The sequence below is a fragment of the Oncorhynchus kisutch genome, unplaced genomic scaffold, assembly GCF_002021735.2.
Source record: "Oncorhynchus kisutch isolate 150728-3 unplaced genomic scaffold, Okis_V2 scaffold1227, whole genome shotgun sequence".
Lineage (NCBI taxonomy): Eukaryota > Metazoa > Chordata > Actinopteri > Salmoniformes > Salmonidae > Oncorhynchus > Oncorhynchus kisutch.
In genome coordinates, this window is record NW_022263172.1 from 24,268 (window position 1) to 48,078 (window position 23,811).

At 38.5% G+C, this 23,811-nt stretch overlaps 1 protein-coding gene across 1 annotated transcript in view; it reads right to left on the reverse strand.

The window, feature by feature from the left end:
- Positions 1-23,811, reverse strand: part of LOC116365356 (receptor-type tyrosine-protein phosphatase S-like) — a gene marked incomplete at its 5' end in the record, with an annotated part of 56,813 nt that overhangs the window by 8,968 nt on the left and 24,034 nt on the right. The window contains 2 exons of the mRNA XM_031818006.1: positions 7,585-7,736; positions 8,776-8,895. Of these exons, the coding sequence (XP_031673866.1) occupies positions 7,585-7,736; positions 8,776-8,895 (272 nt within the window). The remainder of the gene's footprint in view (positions 1-7,584; positions 7,737-8,775; positions 8,896-23,811) is intronic.

Consider the following 23,811-nt stretch of genomic DNA (forward strand, 5'->3'; position numbering starts at 1 on the left):
ATTATGACCTTGTTTAGATGTCCTAATAATTGGAAAACCAGGCCTATACTTACTGTGATTATGACCTTGTTTAGATGTCCTAATAATTGGAAAACCAGGCCTATACTTACTGTGATTATGACCTTGTTTAGATGTCCTAATAATTGGAAAACCAGGCCTATACTTACTGTGATTATGACCTTGTTTAGATGTCCTAATAATTGGAAAACCAGGCCTATACTTACTGTGATTATGACCTTGTTTAGATGTCCTAATAATTGGAAAACCAGGCCTATACTTACTGTGATTATGACCTTGTTTAGATGTCCTAATAATTGGAAAACCAGGCCTATACTTACTGTGATTATGACCTTGTTTAGATGTCCTAATAATTGGAAAACCAGGCCTATACTTACTGTGATTATGACCTTGTTTAGATGTCCTAATAATTGGAAAACCAGGCCTATACTTACTGTGATTATGACCTTGTTTAGATGTCCTAATAATTGGAAAACCAGGCCTATACTTACTGTGATTATGACCTTGTTTACGATGATGTAAGATGTTTACATGTCCTATTGCATAATCAACCTACTGCCATTATCAGTTTAATATTAGTGTGTATGTAAACAAACGCATTACTGTTATGCTGTGTTGATACAGACAGACACTCCAGCCTAGCTGGTCCAACACACACACTTTCCCTCCTCTCCTATAAACCTGGCTCACGGGAGAGGGAGAAAGAGAGAGAGAGAGAGAGAGAGAGAGAGAGAGAGAGAGAGAGAGAGAGAGAGAGAGAGAGAGAGGGAGGGAGAGAGATTTTTTGACTATGCTCTTTGACTATGTACAGACTCAGTGAGCATATCCTTGCTATTGAGAAAGGCCGCCGTAGGCAGACATGGCTCTCAAGAGAAGACAGGCTATGTGCTCACTGCCCACAAAATGAGGTGGAAACTGAGCTGCACTTCCTAACCTCCTGCCCAATGTATGACCATATTAGAGAGACATATTTCCCTCAGATTACACAGATCCACAAAGAATTCGAAAACAAATCCAATTTTGAAAAACTCCCATATCTACTGGGTGAAATACCACAGTGTGCCATCACAGCAGCAAGATGTGTGACCTGTTGCCACAACAAAAGGTCAACCAGTGAAGAACAAACACCATTGTAAATACAACCCATATTTATGCTTATTTATTTTCCCTTGTGTTCTTTAACCATTTGTACATTGTTACAACACTGTATATAAACATTATATAACATTTGTAATGTCTTTATTGTTTTGAAACTTCTGGATGTGTTTACTGTTAATTCTTATTGTTTATTTCACTTTTGTATATTATCTACCTCACTTGTTTTGGCAATGTTAACACATGTTTCCCATGACAATAAAGCCCCTTGAACTGAATTGAATTGAATTGAGAGACAGAGAGGGAGTCACAAAGTGAGAGAGCGCGAGCGAGAGCGAGAGAGAGAGAGAGAGAGAGAGAGACTGACTATTGTTACTGTAAATAAGCTAATTTAATTCACCTATAATCCTGTTACACACTCCATCTCACTGGCAGCTTCCTGGTTACACACACCCTCCCCTCCCCCCTCCCCTCCCCTCCCCTCCCCTCCCCTCCCCTCCCCTCCCCTCCCCTCCCATCCCTCCCTCCCTCCCTCCCTCCCTCCCTCCCTCCCTCCCTCCCTCCCTCCCTCCCATCCCTCCCTCCCTCCCTCCCTCCCTCCCTCCCTCCCTCCCTCCCTCCCTCCTCCTTCCCTTCCTCCCTCCCTCCCTCCCTCCCTCCCTCCCTCCTCCCTCCCTCCCTCCTCCCTCCCCTCCCCTCCCTCCCCTCCCCTCCCTCCTCCCTCCCTCCCTCCCTCCCTCCCTCCCTCCCTCCCTCCCTCCCTCCCTCCCGCCCGCCCTCCCTCCCTCCCTCCCTCCCTCCTCCCCTCCCTCCCTCCCTCCCTCCCTCCCTCCCTCCCTCCCTCCCTCCCTCCCTCCCTCCCTCCCCTCCTCCCTCCTGAGTAAGAGAAGTATTCTCCATGTCTATTCCACAGTGGTAGCCAGGCCAGCATTCTAATGACAGGGTTCCTCCCTCCCCTCCCCTCCCTCCCTCCCTCCCTCCCTCCCTCCCTCCCATCCCTCCCTCCCCATCCCTCCCTCCCTCCCTCCCTCCCCTCCCTCCCTCCCTCCCTCCCTCCCTCCCTCCCTCCCTCCCTCCTCCCTCCCTCCCTCCCTCCCTCCCTCCCTCCCTCCCTCCCTCCCCTCCCCCTCCCTCCCTCCCTCCCTCCCCTCCCTCCCTCCCTCCCTCCCTCCCTCCCTCCCTCCCTCCTCCCTCCCTCCCTCCCTCCCTCCCTCCCCCCCTCCTCCCCTCCTCCCCTCCCCTCCCCTCCCTCCCTCCCTCCCTCCCTCCCTCCTGAGTAGAGAAGTATTCTCCATGTCTATTCCACAGTGAGAGCCAGGCATTCTAATGACAGGGTTCGTAAAGCATAGCATACCGTTTAGACAACGCACTGGGACTGTCAACTCCTGAACCCAAATATGTGTGTGGAAGTGTGTGTGTGTGTGTGTGTGTGTGTGTCTGTGTGTGTGTGGTGTGTGTGTGTGTGTGTGTGTCTGTGTGTGTGTGCGTGTGTGTGTGTCTGTGTGTGTGTGTGTGTGTGTGTGTGTGTGTGTCTGTGTGTTGTGTGGTGTGTGTGTGTGTGTGTGTGTGTCTGTGTGTGTGTGTGTGTGTCTGTGTGTGTGTGTGTGTGTGTGTGTGTCTGTGGTGTGTGTCTGTGTGTGTGTGTGTGTGTGTGTGTGTGTGTGTGTCTGTGTGTGTGTGTGTGTGTGTGTCTGTGTGTGTGTGTGTGTGTGTGTCTGTGTGTGTGTGTGTCTGTGTGTGTGTGTGTGTGTGTGTGTCTGTGTGTGTGTGTGTGTGTGTGTGTGTGTGTGTGTGTGTGTGTGTCTGTGTGTGTGTCTGTGTGTGTGTGTGTGTGTGTGTGTGTGTGTCTGTGTGTGTGTGTGTGTGTGTGTGTGTGTCTGTGTGTGTGTGTGTGTGTGTGTGTGTGTCTGTGTGTGTGTGTGTGTGTGTGTGTGTGTGTGTGTCTGTGTGTGTGTGTGTGTGTGTGTGTCTGTGTGTGTGTGTGTGTGTGTGTGTCTGTGTGTGTGTGTGGTGTGTGTGTGTGTGTGTGTGTGTGTGTGTGTGTGTGTGTGTGTGTGTGTGTGTGTGTGTGTGTGTGTGTGTGTGTGAAGCTTAGAGAGTACATAGTAAACGGTAAAATATCTCGTTGCTCGTCGTATTGCTATGGAGGGATGCAGCTTGTTTAGCCAATGAGAAGTGTTGGGAGTTTCTGTCTGGGTTAAAGGTCAATCTCATTTAAGCTCAGGAGATTCATATACATATAGTATATATATATATATATATATATGATTTCCATAGTTTGAATGGAATTTGAGTTGACAGAACTGAAGGTGACCCATACCTCAGTCCTTCTCTGGGTTTCCTGGGTATTACTGTATGTTGTTGTCTACACTGCTGTCATGAACTTGGCCAGTGGTGGACAAAGGCAGGAGATTTGGTCTTTGGCGAATTAAATCACTGAGACCTGGATTGATGTGTGCAGAGACGGTGTTCTACAAAACCAGTGTTCTACAGAACCAGTGCTTCATTTGAGCCTCTCAATTTGGGACTGTTTCATTCCAGAATCCATTTACCAGGATCCGTTACCTCTCAATTTGGGACTGTTTCATTCCAGAACCCATTTACCAGGATCCGGTACCTCTCAATTTGGGACAGTTTCATTCCAGAACCCATTTACCAGGATCCGGTACCTCTCAATTTGGGACAGTTTCATTCCAGAACCCATTTACCAGGATCCGGTACCTCTCAATTTGGGACTGTTTCATTACGGAACCCATTTACCAGGATCCGGTACCTCTCAATTTGGGACAGTTTCATTCCAGAACCCATTTACCAGGATCCAGTACCTCTCAATTTGGGACAGTTTCCTTCCAGAACCCATTTACCAGGATCCGGTACCTCTCAATTTGGGACAGCCACATCGCAGCCTGTATAGACCAACGAGGGGCCATTGCTGTGGTGAGAGAGTGAAGCTTGTATCTCTCACAGAATTAGGATGGCATTCACCCTTTATATGATCTGTCTGTCTGTCTGTCTGCCTGCCTGTCTGTCTGTATGTCTGCCTCTCTTGTCTGTCTGTCTGTCTGTCTGTCTGTCTGTCTGTCTGTCTGTCTGTCTGTCTGTCTGTCTGTCTGTCTGTCTGTCTGTCTGTCTGTCTCTCTTGTCTGTCTGTCTGTCTGTCTGTCTGTCTGTCTGTCTGTCTGTCTGTCTCTCTGTCTCTAATAGAGATGACCCTAACCTCTCATCTCTCCAGTGGTGAAGTACATTTGTCAACGTTATAGAATTCCTGCCGTCTGCTCAGATAGAAATCAAATCATTCTGATTATCATACCAGGAGAAGGTCTATAATTTAGACAAAGAGGATTCATGGTTATTATTATTATAATTTAAAAAATTTGATAATTATAGCCTAGCTGTGGATTGTGTGTTGCCCAATCACAAGGCATTGTCTAGAGACTAGTCTGTCTGTAGGTTACTGAGTTCTCAACTAACAGAGAGGCCTGTTGAACGAACAGACTAGTCTGTCTGTAGGTTACTGTTCTACATCACTATACCAGAGTCATGTACTCTACTGTTCTACATCACTATACCAGAGTCATGTACTCTACTGTTCTACATCACTATACCAGAGTCATGTACTCTACTGTTCTACATCACTATACCAGAGTCATGTACTCTACTGTTCTACATCACTATACCAGAGTCATGTACTCTACTGTTCTACATCACTATACCAGAGTCATGTACTCTACATCACTATACCAGAGTCATGTACTCTACAATCACTATACCAGAGTCATGTACTCTACTGTTCTACATCACTATACCAGAGTCATGTACTCTACTGTTCTACATCACTATACCAGAGTCATGTACTCTACTGTTCTACATCACTATACCAGAGTCATGTACTCTACTGTTCTACATCACTATACCAGAGTCATGTCCTCTACTGTTCTACATCACTATACCAGAGTCATGTACTCTACTGTTCTACATCACTATACCAGAGTCATGTCCTCTACATCACTATACCAGAGTCATGTACTCTACATCACTATACCAGAGTCATGGACTCTACGTTCTACATCACTATACCAGAGTCATGTACTCTACATCACTATACCAGAGTCATGTACTCTACTGTTCTACATCACTATACCAGAGTCATGTACTCTACTGTTCTACATCACAATACCAGAGTCATGTCCTCTACTGTTCTACATCACTATACCAGAGTCATGTACTCTACTGTTCTACATCACTATACCAGAGTCATGTACTCTACTGTTCTACATCACTATACCAGAGTCATGTACTCTACTGTTCTACATCACTATACCAGAGTCATGTACTCTACTGTTCTACATCACTATAACCAGAGTCATGTACTCTACATCACTATACCAGAGTCATGTACTCTACATCACTATACCAGAGTCATGTACTCTACTGTTCTACATCACTATACCAGAGTCATGTACTCTACATCACTATACCAGAGTCATGTACTCTACATCACTATACCAGAGTCATGGTACTCTACATCACTATACCAGAGTCATGTACTCTACATCACTATACCAGAGTCATGTACTCTACTGTTCTACATCACTATACCAGAGTCATGGTACTCTACTGGTTCTACATCACTATACCAGAGTCATGTACTCTACATCACTATACCAGAGTCATGTACTCTACTGTTCTACATCACTATACCAGAGTCATGTACTCTACTGTTCTACCTCACTATACCAGAGTCATGTACTCTACTGTTCTACATCACTATACCAGAGTCATGTACTCTACTGTTCTACATCACTATACCAGAGTCATGTACTCTACTGTTCTACATCACTATACCAGAGTCATGTACTCTACTGTTCTACATCACTATACCAGAGTCATGTACTCTACTGTTCTACATCACTATACCAGAGTCATGTACTCTACTGTTCTACATCACTATACCAGAGTCATGTACTCTACTGTTCTACATCACTATACCAGAGTCATGTCTCTACTGTTCTACATCACTATACCAGAGTCATGTACTCTACATCACTATACCAGAGTCATGTACTCTACATCACTATACCAGAGTCATGTCTCTACTGTTCTACATCACTATACCAGAGTCATGTACTCTACATCACTATACCAGAGTCATGTCTCTACTGTTCTACATCACTATACCAGAGTCATGTACTCTACTGTTCTACATCACTATACCAGAGTCATGTACTCTACTGTTCTACATCACTATACCAGAGTCATGTACTCTACTGTTCTACATCACTATACCAGAGTCATGTACTCTACTGTTCTACATCACTATACCAGAGTCATGTCTCTACTGTTCTACATCACTATACCAGAGTCATGTACTCTACTGTTCTACATCACTATACCAGAGTCATGTCCTCTACTGTTCTACATCACTATACCAGAGTCATGTACTCTACATCACTATACCAGAGTCATGTACTCTACTGTTCTACATCACTATACCAGAGTCATGTCTCTACTGTTCTACATCACTATACAGAGTCATGTACTCTACATCACTATACCAGAGTCATGTACTCTACTGTTCTACATCACTATACCAGAGTCATGTACTCTACTGTTCTACATCACTATACCAGAGTCATGTACTCTACTGTTCTACATCACTATACCAGAGTCATGTCTCTACTGTTCTACATCACTATACCAGAGTCATGTCTCTACTGTTCTACATCACTATACCAGAGTCATGTACTCTACTGTTCTACATCACTATACCAGAGTCATGTACTCTACTGTTTCTACATCACTATACCAGAGTCATGTACTCTACTGTTCTACATCACTATACCAGAGTCATGTACTCTACTGTTCTACATCACTATACCAGAGTCATGTCTCTACTGTTCTACATCACTATACCAGAGTCATGTACTCTACTGTTCTACATCACTATACCAGAGTCATGTCCTCTACTGTTCTACATCACTATACCAGAGTCATGTACTCTACATCACTATACCAGAGTCATGTACTCTGCTGTTCTACATCACTATACCAGAGTCATGTCTCTACTGTTCTACATCACTATACCAGAGTCATGTACTCTACATCACTATACCAGAGTCATGTACTCTACTGTTCTACATCACTATACCAGAGTCATGTACTCTACTGTTCTACATCACTATACCAGAGTCATGTACTCTACTGTTTCTACATCACTATACCAGAGTCATGTACTCTACTGTTCTACATCACTATACCAGAGTCATGTACTCTACTGTTCTACATCACTATACCAGAGTCATGTACTCTACTGTTCTACATCACTATACCAGAGTCATGTACTCTACTGTTCTACATCACTATACCAGAGTCATGTACTCTACTGTTCTACATCACTATACCAGAGTCATGATAATGCTGTGCTTTATTATAAGGGGTTTTCCTGCTTGGCGTTCCAGGTAAATCAGGTACCTGCAGTGTACGACCATGGGTCCTGCGTCTGGAGGGTTGCAGGCCTTGACCCGTCGTAGGAAGGCCAGGAGGGGTGGGGTGTTCGGGACCCCGTGGTCCGGCCAGGCTGTAAACTGGAACTGACGAATCTCACGCTTCTCATTGGAGCCACTCTGGAGGAGAGGGAGGGGAGAGGAGAGGAGGGGGAGTGGGGGGAGAGGAGGGAGTGGGGGGGGGAGGAGGGGAGTGGGGGGGGGGGAGAGGAGAGGAGGGGGGGAGAGGAGAGGAGAGAAGGGGAGTGGGGGGGAGAGGAGGGGAGTGGGGGGGAGAGGAGGGGGAGTGGGGGGGAGAGGGGAGGGGAGTGGGGGGGGGGAGGAGAGGAGGGGGGGGGGAGGGGAGAGGAGAGCAGGGGAGTGGGGGACGAGAGGAGGGGAGGGGGGAAGAGGAGGAAGTGGGGGAGGAAGGAGAGTGGGGGGGAGAGGAGATGGAGGGGGGGAGAGAGAGAAGGAGAGAAGATGGGGGAGGGAGGAGTGGGGGGAGAGGAGAGGAGTGCGGGGGAGAAGGAGGGAGTGGGGGGAGAGGAGAGTGATGGGGGGAGAGGAGAGGAGTGGGGGGGGGAGAGGAGGAGAGGAGGGGGGGGCGGGGGAGGAGAAGCAGGACCGGGGGAGTAGTGAAGGGGGGGAGAGAGAGAGGAGTGGGGGGAGGGAGAGAGAGGTGGGGGGGGAGACGAGAGGGTGGAGGGACGAGGAGGGGGGGGGAAGAGGAGAGGAGTGGGGGGAGAGGAGAGGCGTGGGGGGGAGAGTATCGGCGTGGGGGGGAGAGGAAGAGGGGGGGAGGGGATAGGAGGGGGGGGGAGAGGAGAGGAGGGGGGGGAGAGGAGAGGAGTGGGGGGGGGGAGAGGAGGTTACACAAAAAGACACACATAAAACATCGTCTGTCTCACACACAACACACACACACACACACCACACACACACACCACACACACACACAGACACACACACACACCACACACACACACACACACACACACACACACACACACACACACACACACACACCACACACACACGACCCCCCCCCCCCACACACACACACAGACACAGACACACACACATACACAACCCCCCCCCCCCCCCCCCCCCCCACACACACACACACACAGACATACACGCACACACACACACACACGCACCCCCCCCACACACACACCTTGTAGAGAGCAAAGGTCCTAACAGAGATGTAGCCAGCTCTTACAGTGTCCAGCAGAGTAACCTGTATCAGCCCATATGTCTCTGTTCCTCTGGTAGGCCAGTACTGATCACATTTTACCTGCAGAGACAGAGAGACAACGTCAGAGGGGGCGGAGGGGTAAACAACTGAGAACAAAGAGAGAGAGAGAGAAACAGAGAATGAAAGAGAGACCGAATGTGTATGAGAATGTGTGTGTGTTTTACGGAGAATATGAGAGAGCGAGAGAGAGAATGTGAGAGAGAGAGAGAGACAGAAGATAATGAGAGAAGAGATAGGAGAGAGAGAGATAATGAAGAGAGAAGATAATGAGAGAAGAGAGGGAGAGGTAATGAGATAAGAGAAGAGAGAGAGAAGAAATGAGAGAGAGAGACGGAGAGAGAGAGAGGAGAGAGATGGAGAGAGAAAGAGAGAGATGGAGAGAGAGAGTGAAAATGAGAGAGAGACGGAGAGAGATGGAGAGAGAGAGTGAAAATGAGAGAGAGAGAGAGACGGAGAGAGAGAGAGAGAGATGGAGAGAGAGAGTGAAAATGAGAGAGAGAGACGGGAGAGATGGAGAGAGAGAGTGAAAATGAGAGAGAGAAGAGAGAGTGTGTGTGTGTAGGTACAGTGTGTGAGAGACAGACAGGTGTTATTCTAAGTTATCTATCAGATACTGAACTAGCTATAAGTGGTCACAGGATGTTGTGCTAACCTCTACAAAATATGCAAACACCAAACCCCAGCATGCTTTAGCACTGCACCACATCAAATTCCACATAACAAGCAGACAGATTTGTAGTTCTTTTCCAGCCTCAGAAACCACAGGGAGCTAAGGGAACAAATTACAGAAATTCCCAGAGAGCCCGTGGCAGAGTTAGGCCAAACCAAACGATGAGGATGAGCTGATCCATCCAGTTTCACAATCAAAGCCAGTGGGGAGGCCAGCTCTGCATTCCGCTCGTCCAGTCTGGATTCTGGTGTTTCTGGCCATTGCTACTCTGTAATTAACTGTTCTCTTTCCCTGAAACGCTGGGATTATAATACCTCATTATACTGTACTGCTTTTCCACAGGGGCTGAGACAGCTTCACATAGTGAGTCAGCTTGATGTACAGGACACCCCCTGGACAGGACACTAGTCTATCTCCTGTTTCTGTAGGGAGAGACAGGACACCCCTGGACAGGACACTAGTCTATCTCCTGTTTCTGTAGGGAGAGACAGGACACCCCTGACAGGACACTAGTCTATCTCCTGCTTCTGTAGGGAGAGACAGGACACCCCCTGGACAGGATACTAGTCTATCTCCTGCTTCTGTAGGAGAGACAGGACACCCCCTGGACAGGACACTAGTCTATCTCCTGCTTCTGTAGGGAGAGACAGGACACCCCCTGGACAGGACACTAGTCTATCTCCTGCTTCTGTAGGGAGAGACAGGACACCCCCTGGACAGGACACTAGTCTATCTCCTGTTTCTGTAGGGAGAGACAGGACACCCCCTGGACAGGACACTAGTCTATCTCCTGCTTCTGTAGGGAGAGACAGGACACCCCCTGGACAGGACACTAGTCTATCTCCTGTTTCTGTAGTGAGACAGCTTGACGTACCAGGACACCCCCTGGACAGGACACTAGTCTATCTCCTGTTTCTGTAGTGAGACAGCTTGACGTACCAGTACACCCCCTGGACAGGACACTAGTCTATCTCCTGTTTCTGTAGTGAGACAGCTTGATGTACCAGTACACCCCCTGGACAGGACACTAGTCTATCTCCTGCTTCTGTAGGGAGAGACAGGACACCCCCTGGACAGGACACTAGTCTATCTCCTGTTTCTGTAGTGAGACAGCTTGATGTACCAGGACACCCCCTGGACAGGACACTAGTCTATCTCCTGTTTCTTTAGTGAGACAGCTTGATGTACAGGACACCCCTTGGACAGGACACTAGTCTATCTCCTGTTTCTGTAGGGAGACAGTTTGATGTACCAGTACACCCCCTGGACACCAGGACACAGGTATATTACAGGTACACAGCATAGCATTTCTACTGAGAAGCTGGGTTACTCACCAGGGAATGACTGGCCTAAACATGGCATAGTGTAGCTCCCTAATGTGCTGTATATATAGTCTAAGGCTGATTTACTGAAGCTCTATGGTACAGTCTAACAGTCTAACAGTCTAATAGTCTAATAGTCTAACAGTCTAACTGTCTAACAGTCTAACAGTCTAACAGTCTAATAGTCTTAATAGTCTAATAGTCTAATAGTCTAACAGTCTAACAGTCTAATAGTCTAATAGTCTAATAGTCTAACAGTCTAATAGTCTAACAGTCTAATAGTCTAATAGTCTAACAGTCTAATAGTCTAATAGTCTAATAGTCTAATAGTCTAACAGTCTAATAGTCTAACAGTCTAATAGTCTAATAGTCTAATAGTCTAATAGTCTAATAGTCTAATAGTCTAATAGTCTAACAGTCTAACAGTCTAACAGTCTAACAGTCTAATAGTCTAATAGTCTAATAGTCTAATAGTCTAATAGTCTAATAGTCTAACAGTCTAATAGTCTAATAGTCAGTCTAACAGTCTAACAGTCTAATAGTCTAATAGTCTAACAGTCTAATAGTCTAATAGTCTAATAGTCTAATAGTCTAACAGTCTAACAGTCTAACAGTCTAATAGTCTAATAGTCTAACAGTCTAATAGTCTAACAGTCTAATAGTCTAATAGTCTAACAGTCTAATAGTCTAATAGTCTAATAGTCTAATAGTCTAACAGTCTAATAGTCTAACAGTCTAATAGTCTAATAGTCTAATAGTCTAATAGTCTAATAGTCTAATAGTCTAATAGTCTAATAGTCTAATAGTCTAATAGTCTAATAGTCTAATAGTCTAACAGTCTAATAGTCTAATAGTCTAATAGTCTAATAGTCTAATAGTCTAATAGTCTAATAGTCTAATAGTCTAATAGTCCTAATAGTCTATAGTCTAATAGTCTAACAGTCTAATAGTCTAATAGTCTAATAGTCTAATAGTCTAATAGTCTAACAGTCTAATAGTCTAATAGTCAGTCTAACAGTCTAACAGTCTAATAGTCTATAGTCTAACAGTCTAACAGTCTAATAGTCTAATAGTCAGTCTAACAGTCTAACAGTCTATAGTCTAATAGTCAGTTCTAACAGTCTAATAGTCTAACAGTCTAACAGTCTAACAGTCTAATAGTCTAATAGTCTAATAGTCTAATAGTCTAATAGTCTAACAGTCTAACAGTCTAACAGTCTAATAGTCTAATAGTCTAACAGTCTAATAGTCTAATAGTCTAATAGTCTAATAGTCTAATAGTCAGTCTAACAGTCTAACAGTCTAATAGTCTAACAGTCTAATAGTCTAATAGTCTAATAGTCTAATAGTCTAATAATCTAATAGTCAGTCTAACAGTCTAACAGTCTAATAGTCTAACAGTCTAATAGTCTAATAGTCTAATAGTCTAATAGTCTAATAGTCAGTCTAACAGTCTAACAGTCTAACAGTCTAATAGTCTAACAGTCTAACAGTCTAATAGTCTAATAGTCTAATAGTCTAATAGTCTAATAGTCTAACAGTCTAATAGTCTAACAGTCTAATAGTCTAACAGTCTAACAGTCTAATAGTCTAATAGTCTAATAGTCTAACAGTCCTAACAGTCTAACAGTCTAACAGTCTAATAGTCTAATAGTCCTAACAGTCTAACAGTCTAATAGTCTAACAGTCTAATAGTCTAATAGTCTAATAGTCTAATAGTCTAATAGTCTAATAGTCCTAATAGTCTAACAGTCTAATAGTCTAATAGTCTAACAGTCTAACAGTCTAACAGTCTAATAGTCTAATAGTCTAATAGTCTAACAGTCTAATAGTCTAATAGTCTAATAGTCTAATAGTCTAATAGTCTAATAGTCTAACAGTCTAACAGTCTAACAGTCTAACAGTCTAATAGTCTAATAGTCTAACAGTCTAATAGTCTAACAGTCTAATAGTCTAATAGTCTAACAGTCTAATAGTCAGTCTAACAGTCTAATAGTCTAATAGTCTAATAGTCTAACAGCTAACAGTCTAACAGTCTAATAGTCTAACAGTCTAATAGTCTAATAGTCTAATAGTCTAACAGTCTAATAGTCTAATAGTCTAATAGTCTAATAGTCAGTCTAATAGTCTAACAGTCTAATAGTCTAACTGTCTAACAGTCTAATAGTCTAACAGTCTAATAGTCTAATAGTCTAATAGTCTAACAGTCTAACAGTCTAACAGTCTAACAGTCTAATAGTCTAATAGTCTAACAGTCTAACAGTCTAACAGTCTAACAGTCTAACAGTCTAACAGTCTAATAGTCTAATAGTCAGTCTAACAGTCTAACAGTCTAATAGTCTAATAGTCTAACAGTCTAATAGTCTAATAGTCTAATAGTCTAATAGTCTAATAGTCTAACAGTCTAACAGTCTAACAGTCTAATAGTCTAATAGTCTAACAGTCTAATAGTCTAATAGTCTAATAGTCTAATAGTCTAATAGTCAGTCTAACAGTCTAACAGTCTAATAGTCTAATAGTCTAATAGTCTAATAGTCTAACAGTCTAATAGTCTAACAGTCTAATAGTCTAATAGTCAGTCTAACAGTCTAACAGTCTAATAGTCTAATAGTCTAACAGTCTAACAGTCTAATAGTCTAATAGTCAGTCTAACAGTCTAACAGTCTAATAGTCTAATAGTCAGTCTAAACAGTCTAATAGTCTAACAGTCTAATAGTCTAATAGTCTAATAGTCTAATAGTCTAATAGTCTAACAGTCTAACAGTCTAACAGTCTAATAGTCTAATAGTCTAACAGTCTAATAGTCTAATAGTCTAATAGTCTAATAGTCTAATAGTCAGTCTAACAGTCTAACAGTCTAATAGTCTAACAGTCTAATAGTCTAATAGTCTAATAGTCTAATAGTCTAATAGTCAGTCTAACAGTCTAACAGTCTAATAGTCTAACAGTCTAATAGTCTAATAGTCTAATAGTCTAATAGTCTAATAGTCAGTCTAACAGTCTAACAGTCTAACAGTCTAATAGTCTAACAGTCTAACAGTCTAATAGTCTAATAGTCTAATAGTCTAATAGTCTAACAGTCTAATAGTCTAATAGTCTAATAGTCTAATAGTCTAATAGTCTAATAGTCTAATAGTCTAATAGTCTAACAGTCTAATAGTCTAATAGTCTAATAGTCTAATAGTCTAATAGTCTAACAGTCTAATAGTCTAATAGTCTAATAGTCTAACAGTCTAACAGTCTAATAGTCTAATAGTCTAACAGTCTAATAGTCTAATAGTCTAATAGTCTAATAGTCTAATAGTCTAACAGTCTAATAGTCTAATAGTCTAATAGTCTAATAGTCTAATAGTCTAACAGTCTAATAGTCTAACAGTCTAATAGTCTAATAGTCTAATAGTCTAACAGTCTAACAGTCTAACAGTCTAACAGTCTAATAGTCTAATAGTCTAATAGTCTAACAGTCTAACAGTCTAACAGTCTAACAGTCTAATAGTCTAACAGTCTAACAGTCTAACAGTCTAATAGTCTAATAGTCTAATAGTCTAACAGTCTAACAGTCTAATAGTCTAACAGTCTAATAGTCTAACAGTCTAACAGTCTAACAGTCTAACAGTCTAACAGTCTAACAGTCTAATAGTCTAATAGTCTAACAGTCTAATAGTCTAATAGTCTAATAGTCTAATAGTCTAATAGTCTAACAGTCTAATAGTCTAACAGTCTAATAGTCTAATAGTCTAATAGTCTAATAGTCTAACAGTCTAACAGTCTAACAGTCTAATAGTCTAATAGTCTAATAGTCTAACAGTCTAACAGTCTAACAGTCTAACAGTCTAATAGTCTAACAGTCTAATAGTCTAACAGTCTAACAGTCTAACAGTCTAATAGTCTAACAGTCTAATAGTCTAACAGTCTAATAGTCTAACAGTCTAACAGTCTAACAGTCTAATAGTCTAATAGTCTAACAGTCTAATAGTCTAACAGTCTAATAGTCTAACAGTCTAATAGTCTAACAGTCTAACAGTCTAACAGTCTAATAGTCTAACAGTCTAATAGTCAGTCTAACAGTCTAACAGTCTAATAGTCTAATAGTCTAATAGTCTAATAGTCAGTCTAACAGTCTAACAGTCTAATAGTCTAACAGTCTAACAGTCTAACAGTCTAACAGTCTAACAGTCTAATAGTCTAACAGTCAAATAGTCAGTCTAACAGTCTAATAGTCTAATAGTCTAATAGTCTAATAGTCTAATAGTCTAACAGTCTAATAGTCTAACAGTCTAATAGTCTAATAGTCTAACAATCTAATAGTCTAATAGTCTAATAGTCTAATAGTCTAATAGTCAGTCTAACAGTCTAACAGTCTAATAGTCTAACAGTCTAATAGTCTAATAGTCTAATAGTCTAATAGTCTAATAGTCAGTCTAACAGTCTAACAGTCTAATAGTCTAACAGTCTAATAGTCTAATAGTCTAATAGTCTAATAGTCTAATAGTCAGTCTAACAGTCTAACAGTCTAATAGTCTAACAGTCTAACAGTCTAATAGTCTAATAGTCTAATAGTCTAATAGTCTAATAGTCAGTCTAACAGTCTAACAGTCTAATAGTCTAACAGTCTAACAGTCTAACAGTCTAACAGTCTAACAGTCTAATAGTCAGTCTAATAGTCTAATAGTCTAACAGTCTAATAGTCTAACAGTCTAATAGTCTAATAGTCTAACAGTCTAATAGTCTAATAGTCTAACAGTCTAATAGTCTAATAGTCTAACAGTCTAATAGTCTAATAGTCAGTCTAACAGTCTAATAGTCTAACAGTCTAATAGTCTAACAGTCTAATAGTCTAACAGTCTAATAGTCTAATAGTCTAACAGTCTAACAGTCTAATAGTCTAACAGTCTAATAGTCTAATAGTCAGTCTAACAGTCTAATAGTCTAACAGTCTAATAGTCTAACAGTCTAATAGTCTAATAGTCTAACAGTCTAACAGTCTAATAGTCTAACAGTCTAATAGTCTAACAGTCTAACAGTCTAACAGTCTAATAGTCTAATAGTCTAACAGTCTAATAGTCTAATAGTCTAATAGTCTAATAGTCTAATAGTCAGTCTAACAGTCTAACAGTCTAATAGTCTAACAGTCTAATAGTCTAATAGTCTAATAGTCTAATAGTCAGTCTAACAGTCTAACAGTCTAACAGTCTAATAGTCTAACAGTCTAATAGTCTAATAGTCTAATAGTCTAATAGTCTAATAGTCAGTCTAACAGTCTAACAGTCTAATAGTCTAACAGTCTAACAGTCTAATAGTCTAATAGTCTAACAGTCTAACAGTCTAATAGTCTAATAGTCTAACAGTCTAATAGTCTAACAGTCTAATAGTCTAATAGTCTAATAGTCTAATAGTCTAATAGTCTAATAGTCTAACAGTCTAACAGTCCAATAGTCTAATAGTCTAACAGTCTAACAGTCTAATAGTCTAATAGTCTAATAGTCTAACAGTCTAACAGTCTAATAGTCTAACAGTCTAATAGTCTAATAGTCTAACAGTCTAACAGTCTAACAGTCTAATAGTCTAATAGTCTAACAGTCTAACAGTCTAACAGTCTAATAGTCTAATAGTCTAATAGTCAGTCTAACAGTCTAACAGTCTAATAGTCTAACAGTCTAACAGTCTAATAGTCTAATAGTCTAACAGTCTAATAGTCTAATAGTCTAATAGTCTAATAGTCTAATAGTCAGTCTAACAGTCTAATAGTCTAATAGTCTAACAGTCTAACAGTCTAATAGTCTAACAGTCTAACAGTCTAATAGTCTAATAGTCTAACAGTCTAACAGTCTAATAGTCAGTCTAACAGTCTAACAGTCTAATAGTCTAATAGTCTAATAGTCTAATAGTCTAACAGTCTAACAGTCTAATAGTCAGTCTAACAGTCTAATAGTCAGTCTAACAGTCTAATAGTCTAACAGTCTAATAGTCTAACAGTCTAATAGTCTAATAGTCTAACAGTCTAACAGTCTAACAGTCTAACAGTCTAATAGTCTAACAGTCTAACAGTCTAACAGTCTAATAGTCTAACAGTCTAATAGTCTAATAGTCTAATAGTCTAATAGTCAGTCTAATAGTCTAATAGTCTAATAGTCAGTCTAATAGTCTAATAGTCTAATAGTCAGTCTAATAGTCTAATAGTCTAATAGTCTAATAGTCTAACAGTCTAACAGTCTAATAGTCTAATAGTCTAACAGTCTAACAGTCTAATAGTCTAATAGTCTAACAGTCTAATAGTCTAATAGTCTAATAGTCTAACAGTCTAATAGTCTAATAGTCTAACAGTCTAACAGTCTAATAGTCTAATAGTCTAACAGTCTAACAGTCTAATAGTCTAACAGTCTAATAGTCTAACAGTCTAATAGTCTAATAGTCAGTCTAACAGTCTAACAGTCTAATAGTCTAATAGTCTAATAGTCTAACAGTCTAATAGTCTAATAGTCTAACAGTCTAATAGTCTAACAGTCTAACAGTCTAATAGTCTAATAGTCTAACAGTCTAACAGTCTAATAGTCTAACAGTCTAATAGTCTAATAGTCTAACAGTCTAATAGTCAGTCTAATAGTCTAACAGTCTAACAGTCTAATAGTCTAATAGTCTAACAGTCTAATAGTCTAACAGTCTAACAGTCTAATAGTCTAATAGTCTAACAGTCTAACAGTCTAATAGTCTAACAGTCTAATAGTCTAATAGTCTAACAGTCTAATAGTCAGTCTAACAGTCTAACAGTCTAATAGTCTAATAGTCTAATAGTCTAACAGTCTAACAGTCTAATAGTCTAATAGTCTAATAGTCTAATAGTCTAACAGTCTAATAGTCTAATAGTCTAACAGTCTAATAGTCTAACAGTCTAACAGTCTAATAGTCTAATAGTCTAACAGTCTAACAGTCTAATAGTCTAATAGTCTAACAGTCTAATAGTCGGTCTAATAGTCTAATAGTCTAACAGTCTAATAGTCTAATAGTCTAACAGTCTAATAGTCTAACAGTCTAACAGTCTAATAGTCTAATAGTCTAACAGTCTAACAGTCTAATAGTCTAATAGTCTAACAGTCTAACAGTCTAATAGTCAGTCTAACAGTCTAACAGTCTAATAGTCTAATAGTCTAATAGTCTAACAGTCTAACAGTCTAACAGTCTAACAGTCTAATAGTCTAACAGTCTAACAGTCTAATAGTCTAACAGTCTAATAGTCTAATAGTCTAATAGTCTAATAGTCTAATAGTCTAATAGTCTAACAGTCTAATAGTCTAATAGTCTAACAGTCTAACAGTCTAACAGTCTAATAGTCTAATAGTCTAATAGTCTAACAGTCTAATAGTCTAATAGTCTAATAGTCTAATAGTCTAATAGTCTAATAGTCTAACAGTCTAACAGTCTAACAGTCTAACAGTCTAATAGTCTAATAGTCTAATAGTCTAACAGTCTAATAGTCTAACAGTCTAATAGTCTAATAGTCTAACAGTCTAATAGTCAGTCTAACAGTCTAATAGTCTAATAGTCTAATAGTCTAACAGTCTAATAGTCTAACAGTCTAACAGTCTAATAGTCTAACAGTCTAATAGTCTAATAGTCTAATAGTCTAACAGTCTAATAGTCTAATAGTCTAATAGTCTAATAGTCAGTCTAATAGTCTAACAGTCTAATAGTCTAACAGTCTAACAGTCTAATAGTCTAACAGTCTAATAGTCTAATAGTCTAATAGTCTAACAGTCTAACAGTCTAACAGTCTAACAGTCTAACAGTCTAATAGTCTAATAGTCTAATAGTCTAACAGTCTAACAGTCTAACAGTCTAACAGTCTAACAGTCTAATAGTCTAATAGTCAGTCTAACAGTCTAACAGTCTAATAGTCTAATAGTCTAACAGTCTAATAGTCTAATAGTCTAATAGTCTAATAGTCTAATAGTCTAACAGTCTAACAGTCTAACAGTCTAATAGTCTAATAGTCTAACAGTCTAATAGTCTAATAGTCTAATAGTCTAATAGTCAGTCTAACAGTCTAACAGTCTAATAGTCTAATAGTCTAATAGTCTAATAGTCTAACAGTCTAATAGTCTAACAGTCTAATAGTCTAATAGTCAGTCTAACAGTCTAACAGTCTAATAGTCTAATAGTCTAACAGTCTAACAGTCTAATAGTCTAATAGTCAGTCTAACAGTCTAACAGTCTAATAGTCTAATAGTCAGTCTAACAGTCTAATAGTCTAACAGTCTAATAGTCTAATAGTCTAATAGTCTAATAGTCTAATAGTCTAACAGTCTAACAGTCTAACAGTCTAATAGTCTAATAGTCTAACAGTCTAATAGTCTAATAGTCTAATAGTCTAATAGTCTAATAGTCAGTCTAACAGTCTAACAGTCTAATAGTCTAACAGTCTAATAGTCTAATAGTCTAATAGTCTAATAGTCTAATAGTCAGTCTAACAGTCTAACAGTCTAATAGTCTAACAGTCTAATAGTCTAATAGTCTAATAGTCTAATAGTCTAATAGTCAGTCTAACAGTCTAACAGTCTAACAGTCTAATAGTCTAACAGTCTAACAGTCTAATAGTCTAATAGTCTAATAGTCTAATAGTCTAACAGTCTAATAGTCTAACAGTCTAATAGTCTAATAGTCTAATAGTCTAATAGTCTAATAGTCTAACAGTCTAATAGTCTAATAGTCTAATAGTCTAATAGTCTAATAGTCTAACAGTCTAATAGTCTAATAGTCTAATAGTCTAATAGTCTAACAGTCTAATAGTCTAATAGTCTAACAGTCTAACAGTCTAATAGTCTAATAGTCTAACAGTCTAATAGTCTAATAGTCTAATAGTCTAATAGTCTAATAGTCTAATAGTCTAACAGTCTAATAGTCTAATAGTCTAATAGTCTAATAGTCTAATAGTCTAACAGTCTAATAGTCTAACAGTCTAACAGTCTAATAGTCTAATAGTCTAATAGTCTAACAGTCTAACAGTCTAACAGTCTAACAGTCTAATAGTCTAATAGTCTAATAGTCTAACAGTCTAACAGTCTAACAGTCTAACAGTCTAATAGTCTAACAGTCTAACAGTCTAACAGTCTAATAGTCTAATAGTCTAATAGTCTAACAGTCTAACAGTCTAATAGTCTAACAGTCTAATAGTCTAACAGTCTAACAGTCTAATAGTCTAACAGTCTAACAGTCTAACAGTCTAATAGTCTAATAGTCTAACAGTCTAATAGTCTAATAGTCTAATAGTCTAATAGTCTAATAGTCTAACAGTCTAATAGTCTAACAGTCTAATAGTCTAATAGTCTAATAGTCTAATAGTCTAACAGTCTAACAGTCTAACAGTCTAACAGTCTAATAGTCTAATAGTCTAATAGTCTAACAGTCTAACAGTCTAACAGTCTAACAGTCTAATAGTCTAACAGTCTAATAGTCTAACAGTCTAACAGTCTAACAGTCTAACAGTCTAATAGTCTAACAGTCTAATAGTCTAACAGTCTAATAGTCTAACAGTCTAACAGTCTAACAGTCTAATAGTCTAATAGTCTAACAGTCTAATAGTCTAACAGTCTAATAGTCTAACAGTCTAATAGTCTAACAGTCTAACAGTCTAACAGTCTAATAGTCTAACAGTCTAATAGTCAGTCTAACAGTCTAACAGTCTAATAGTCTAATAGTCTAATAGTCAGTCTAACAGTCTAACAGTCTAACAGTCTAATAGTCTAACAGTCTAATAGTCAGTCTACAGTCTAACAGTCTAATAGTCTAATAGTCTAACAGTCTAATAGTCAGTCTAACAGTCTAATAGTCTAATAGTCTAATAGTCTAACAGTCTAATAGTCTAATAGTCTAACAGTCTAATAGTCTAACAGTCTAATAGTCTAATAGTCTAATAGTCTAACAGTCTAATAGTCTAATAGTCTAATAGTCTAATAGTCAGTCTAATAGTCTAACAGTCTAATAGTCTAACAGTCTAACAGTCTAATAGTCTAATAGTCTAATAGTCTAATAGTCTCTATAGTCTAACAGTCTAACAGTCTAACAGTCTAACAGTCTAATAGTCTAATAGTCTAATAGTCTAATAGTCTAACAGTCTAACAGTCTAACAGTCTAACAGTCTAACAGTCTAATAGTCTAATAGTCAGTCTAACAGTCTAACAGTCTAATAGTCTAATAGTCTAACAGTCTAATAGTCTAATAGTCTAATAGTCTAATAGTCTAATAGTCTAACAGTCTAACAGTCTAACAGTCTAATAGTCTAATAGTCTAACAGTCTAATAGTCTAATAGTCTAATAGTCTAATAGTCAGTCTAACAGTCTAACAGTCTAATAGTCTAATAGTCTAATAGTCTAATAGTCTAACAGTCTAATAGTCTAACAGTCTAATAGTCTAATAGTCAGTCTAACAGTCTAACAGTCTAATAGTCTAATAGTCTAACAGTCTAACAGTCTAATAGTCTAATAGTCAGTCTAACAGTCTAACAGTCTAATAGTCTAATAGTCAGTCTAACAGTCTAATAGTCTAACAGTCTAATAGTCTAATAGTCTAATAGTCTAATAGTCTAATAGTCTAACAGTCTAACAGTCTAACAGTCTAATAGTCTAATAGTCTAACAGTCTAATAGTCTAATAGTCTAATAGTCTAATAGTCTAATAGTCAGTCTAACAGTCTAACAGTCTAATAGTCTAACAGTCTAATAGTCTAATAGTCTAATAGTCTAATAGTCTAATAGTCAGTCTAACAGTCTAACAGTCTAATAGTCTAACAGTCTAATAGTCTAATAGTCTAATAGTCTAATAGTCTAATAGTCAGTCTAACAGTCTAACAGTCTAACAGTCTAATAGTCTAACAGTCTAACAGTCTAATAGTCTAATAGTCTAATAGTCTAATAGTCTAACAGTCTAATAGTCTAACAGTCTAATAGTCTAATAGTCTAATAGTCTAATAGTCTAATAGTCTAACAGTCTAATAGTCTAATAGTCTAATAGTCTAATAGTCTAATAGTCTAACAGTCTAATAGTCTAATAGTCTAATAGTCTAATAGTCTAACAGTCTAATAGTCTAATAGTCTAATAGTCTAACAGTCTAACAGTCTAATAGTCTAATAGTCTAACAGTCTAATAGTCTAATAGTCTAATAGTCTAATAGTCTAATAGTCTAATAGTCTAACAGTCTAATAGTCTAATAGTCTAATAGTCTAATAGTCTAATAGTCTAACAGTCTAATAGTCTAACAGTCTAATAGTCTAATAGTCTAATAGTCTAATAGTCTAACAGTCTAACAGTCTAACAGTCTAACAGTCTAATAGTCTAATAGTCTAACAGTCTAACAGTCTAACAGTCTAACAGTCTAACAGTCTAACAGTCTAACAGTCTAATAGTCTAATAGTCTAATAGTCTAACAGTCTAACAGTCTAATAGTCTAACAGTCTAATAGTCTAACAGTCTAACAGTCTAACAGTCTAACAGTCTAACAGTCTAACAGTCTAATAGTCTAATAGTCTAACAGTCTAATAGTCTAATAGTCTAATAGTCTAATAGTCTAATAGTCTAACAGTCTAATAGTCTAACAGTCTAATAGTCTAATAGTCTAATAGTCTAATAGTCTAACAGTCTAACAGTCTAACAGTCTAACAGTCTAATAGTCTAATAGTCTAATAGTCTAACAGTCTAACAGTCTAACAGTCTAACAGTCTAATAGTCTAACAGTCTAATAGTCTAACAGTCTAACAGTCTAACAGTCTAACAGTCTAATAGTCTAACAGTCTAATAGTCTAACAGTCTAATAGTCTAACAGTCTAACAGTCTAACAGTCTAATAGTCTAATAGTCTAACAGTCTAATAGTCTAACAGTCTAATAGTCTAACAGTCTAATAGTCTAACAGTCTAACAGTCTAACAGTCTAATAGTCTAACAGTCTAATAGTCAGTCTAACAGTCTAACAGTCTAATAGTCTAATAGTCTAATAGTCAGTCTAACAGTCTAACAGTCTAACAGTCTAATAGTCTAACAGTCTAACAGTCTAACAGTCTAACAGTCTAACAGTCTAATAGTCTAACAGTCTAATAGTCAGTCTAACAGTCTAATAGTCTAATAGTCTAATAGTCTAATAGTCTAATAGTCTAATAGTCTAACAGTCTAATAGTCTAACAGTCTAATAGTCTAATAGTCTAACAATCTAATAGTCTAATAGTCTAATAGTCTAATAGTCTAATAGTCAGTCTAACAGTCTAACAGTCTAATAGTCTAACAGTCTAATAGTCTAATAGTCTAATAGTCTAATAGTCTAATAGTCAGTCTAACAGTCTAACAGTCTAATAGTCTAACAGTCTAATAGTCTAATAGTCTAATAGTCTAATAGTCTGTCTAACAGTCTAACAGTCTAACAGTCTAACAGTCTAACAGTCTAATAGTCTAATAGTCTAATAGTCTAATAGTCAGTCTAACAGTCTAACAGTCTAATAGTCTAACAGTCTAACAGTCTAACAGTCTAACAGTCTAACAGTCTAATAGTCAGTCTAATAGTCTAACAGTCTAACAGTCTAACAGTCTAATAGTCTAATAGTCTAATAGTCTAATAGTCAGTCTAACAGTCTAACAGTCTAATAGTCTAACAGTCTAACAGTCTAACAGTCTAACAGTCTAACAGTCTAATAGTCAGTCTAATAGTCTAACAGTCTAACAGTCTAATAGTCTAACAGTCTAATAGTCTAATAGTCTAACAGTCTAATAGTCTAATAGTCTAACAGTCTAATAGTCTAATAGTCTAACAGTCTAATAGTCTAATAGTCAGTCTAACAGTCTAATAGTCTAACAGTCTAATAGTCTAACAGTCTAATAGTCTAACAGTCTAATAGTCTAATAGTCTAACAGTCTAACAGTCTAATAGTCTAACAGTCTAATAGTCTAATAGTCAGTCTAACAGTCTAATAGTCTAACAGTCTAATA